This window comes from Epinephelus moara, chromosome 22, assembly GCF_006386435.1.
Source record: "Epinephelus moara isolate mb chromosome 22, YSFRI_EMoa_1.0, whole genome shotgun sequence".
NCBI lineage: Eukaryota > Metazoa > Chordata > Actinopteri > Perciformes > Serranidae > Epinephelus > Epinephelus moara.
This window is the reverse complement of record NC_065527.1, coordinates 42,013,643-42,017,598: the sequence shown is the minus strand read 5'-3', so window position 1 is coordinate 42,017,598 and position 3,956 is coordinate 42,013,643. Positions and strand designations below refer to the sequence as shown.

Sequence of the window (3,956 nt, the reverse complement as noted above, 5' to 3'; positions counted from 1 at the left end):
TCCGGATTGATTAAATTATTTTTGGAAATACTTAATTTTCTATTTTAGAAAACAGTATTTTAGAACAGTGGTAACAGTCTGGAAACATAAATATTTTTCCATACTTTATTTTTCATTTTCCATACTTTTTAATACCTGGAAATTGATCAAATTTATTTCCATACTTGCGTAGGAACCCTGTAAACTACTTATGATTGAGCATAATGCAACTCTCAATCTGTAAGCTTCAGTACCTGAAAAGCCATGACGCAGGGTAGACTGCAGAAGTTCCTGATGGAGGTATCTGACATGGCCAGGTGGTAGGACGGCACTGTGTTTTTCCCACAATTATCACAACTCATCCGTGCACCTGTGGAAAAGATAAATAGTTTATTATGTAAAAGGTGAACACCTGCACAAAAGCGTAGTATTAACAGCCACCAACAAAAAGCAGTCATGAATATTACCTGTACCTGATACACTGACAGTCTGCACCTTGAACGCCATCACACAGCTGCTGCTACAAAACAGGTTCACAGAGTCATCGCTGTTTTTGTTGTCAACCATTTCTGCCAGCAAACGGGCCGTGCGACACATTGTACAAGGCTGGTTTATCTTGGTTTTCTATTAAGAGAAAAACAGAATATTGAGCTGTACAGATACGGTGTTTTTTTTAATCAATCTTGCACATTATGTTTAGACTAAATGTTTAAATCAGCCTGTATGCCAGAACCTGTCACTTCTCACACTTACGACTGGATGATAGGGGCTATAAATATTATAACAGTGTTTTTAGGCTATATCACAATACACAATATACATCTCGATATTTTGAAATCTCCTCTAAACTACTGTAGAATACTGAAGTACTAAACTAACTACTGTAACAATAAAGTTAAATTAAGTAGCTACTGTTATATAATGAAGTTAAATAAAGTACTGTTCTGATAAAGCCTTGGTGGGTATTTATTTGGGACCCTGATGATGCATATGAATTAAAGGGATAGTGCACCCAAAAATGAAAATTCAGCCATTATCTACTCACCCATATGCCGATGGAGGCCCTGGTGAAGTTTTAGTGTCCTCACATCCCTTGCGGAGATCGGCGGGTGGAGCGGCTAGCACACCTAATGGCAGACGGCGCCCCAGACTAATGTCCAAGAACACAAAATTGAATCAACAGAGTACCTCCATACTGCGTAGTGATCCAAGTGTGCTGCAGCCGCGACATTAAAAGTTGTTTCGAAAAACGTCATATGAAATCTGTTTTTTAGCCTCACTGTAGCCTGTAGCTCTGACTGCTTCTCTGTGCTCCGCACTCACGTGTGCGCGCCTGCGCGAGACCAGCGAAAGCTTGAGCTTTGCTCACCCGTGTTTACATCACGTGACACGTGCACCGCAGGGAGAGACAACATAACCACAGAGCTAAAAGATAATTTGCACTACAGTCTTTTAGCAAAGGACAGCCCAACATGTCTGAAGACTTTGAAATTGAGGAGGAACAGCATTTCTTTGTTCAGCCGTATTTGTTTGAGCCCGAGTATACGGACGGAACTCAGGCTACTGGACGAAGCAGCCGCCGTAGCTCACGAGCCTCAGCCAGCCGCAGAATACCGGAGTCGAGCACTGGAAACCTGGTGGTGTAGCTGTTTCGAATGCAAAGCAATGCCAATGGATGAGGAAAGTCTTTGCTGCTCAGACTGGGAAGTGGCGATGCCTGCACTTGAGAATCTGGACATCAGTACTGACGAGACTGCTGCTCTTCAGAGACCGCACATCATCGATCACCCTGAGCGCGCACACGTGAGCGCGGAGCACAGAGAAGCAGTCAGAGCTACAGGCTACAGTGAGGCTAAAACAGAGTTCATATGACGTTTTTCGAAACAACTTTTTATGTCGGGGCTGCAGCACACTTGGATCACTATGGATGAGCAGTATGGAGGTACTTTGTGGATTCAATTTTGTGTTCTTGGACGTTAGTCTGGGGCGCCGTCTACCATTAGGTATGCTAGCCTCTCCACCCGCCGATCTCCGCAAGGGACGTGAGCACTCTAAAACTTCACCAGGGCCTCCGTCGGCATATGGGTGAGTAGATAATGGCTGAATTTTCATTTTTGGGTGCACTATCCCTTTAATTAATTCTCTTATTCATCGTGTTTCTGTCTTTTGCCATGTGTTGATAACGCATGTACATATTACAATGATAATCAGGGTTCCTACACATTTGGAATTTCAAAATTCCATACTTTTCCATACCCTAATTTCCAGACTTCTCTGCGTTTTTGTTTTTTTTCCAGAGAATATGCAACATCTGAGTAAATATATCAGTGTATCATATTTCACATCATAATAGGCGATTGTAGCCAAGTACCATAATGGCATGCAAATAAAAACTCAGGTAAGTTCAATGTCTGGGCTGAGGCAAAAAGGTCAAATTTATTTCCATACTTTTCCATACTTTCTATACTTGCGTAGGAACCCTGGATAATGAAAACACAATATAAATAAAGTACTGTTATAATAAAGTTAAATAAAGTGCTGTTATAGGTAAAGTACTGTTATGAAAAAGATTAAGTACTTTTAGAAAATACTGAGAACTGCTGTAATGAAGATAAACACTGCTATAATAAAGGTAATAAAGTACTGTTATAATAAAGACTTGGCGAGTGTTAATTTCAGACCCTGATGGAGCACATAAATAAAATAATTTTGTTCATCGTGTTTCTGAGAGTCTTGTGCAATGTGCTGCATCACGCCTGTACATATTGCAATGAAGATGAAAATACAATTAATCAATCAGCACTGCTTTATGGCACAGCTCAGCCTTGATCAAGACTAAAGTTTGAGCTACAATATGCAAAACACTACTTCAGTGACAGTAAAACAAGCTCACTGCACTTTATAATGGATCTTTCGACAGCAGCCATGTTGGGAAACTGGACGCACAACTACTTATACTGCAGAGAACTGACAAATTTTTTTGATCTGCCAGAATTCCAAATGATCGTCTGAGAGCCAGATCATTGATCATTCAGGAAATTAATCTGGCCTCCTGACTTCAAACTGGACATCACATGATAAATGATTCGGCAGAAATTTGGCCCCATTCTAAAATTAGGGGCAGACAAAAAAAATTAGCATGTCTGACAAATACCGTAGAATATTATCTTGTGTAGTGACATCCTTGCCAAACGCTGAGTCTGCTGCTTATCTGCATGAGACTGACCAAAACAAATTTCCGTCTTTTTTATTTCTAACTTTACGTACCTCTTTGTACTTGGCCAGACACTGTGCATTGCACAGAGTTTTGCTGCTGTCTTCCATCTTCAACATGAGCGGTTTGTTGTGGCAGTAGGAACCACAGTTTGCACAGCCGGCCATGGAAAGGTTGTTAACCGTACGGAAACGGTTAAAGCAGGCGTCACTGCACATCTTATGGACAGCTCCACCCAGGATCACCTCATGTTTGCTCTGCAGCAGGGATGACAAAGGAACACTTAAATGTCATTTCACAGATGAATCCTTTCACTTACAAAACTGAAGTCTACAGGGGCAGTGAAGAAAAGGGTTGTGTGTTCTACTTCTGTACTCTTTTAATACTGTGTATACTGTAATTTAATAAAAAAAAAATTTACTGAATACATCTCTTTAATAGATTCAAACACAAAGGTTTTATTTACTGTCTGCAAGTGGCACAATGATTTTCACAGCTTTACAAATAAAGTTAATAACTGGGTTTATTATTAATATGTGTACAGACAAGATATAATATACAGTGGTGTGAAAAAGTGTTTGCCCCCTTCCTGATTTCTTACTTTTTTGCATGTTTTCCACACTTAAATGTTTCAGATCATCAAACAAATTTAAACATTAGTCAAAGATAACACAAGTAAACACAAAATGCAGTTTTTAAATGAAGGGTTTTATTAATGAGGAAGAAAAAAATCCAAAGCTACATGGCCCTGTGTGAAAAAGTG

The 3,956-nt window shown here is 39.9% G+C and overlaps 1 protein-coding gene across 6 annotated transcripts in view; it reads right to left on the bottom strand.

Annotated features, from left to right (window-relative positions):
* Nucleotides 1–3,956, bottom strand: part of zmym4.1 (zinc finger MYM-type containing 4, tandem duplicate 1) — a 35,020-nt gene that overhangs the window by 16,603 nt on the left and 14,461 nt on the right. For 4 of the 6 annotated variants that reach the window (XM_050034892.1, XM_050034893.1, XM_050034894.1 and 1 more), the window contains 3 exons: nucleotides 3,247–3,450; nucleotides 447–603; nucleotides 234–349 (listed from right to left, as the gene is read on the bottom strand). In XM_050034892.1, coding sequence (XP_049890849.1) covers nucleotides 234–349; nucleotides 447–603; nucleotides 3,247–3,450 — 477 coding nt within the window. The remainder of the gene's footprint in view (nucleotides 1–233; nucleotides 350–446; nucleotides 604–3,246; nucleotides 3,451–3,956) is intronic. The other 2 variants (XM_050034895.1, XM_050034891.1) reach the window with 1 other exon arrangement.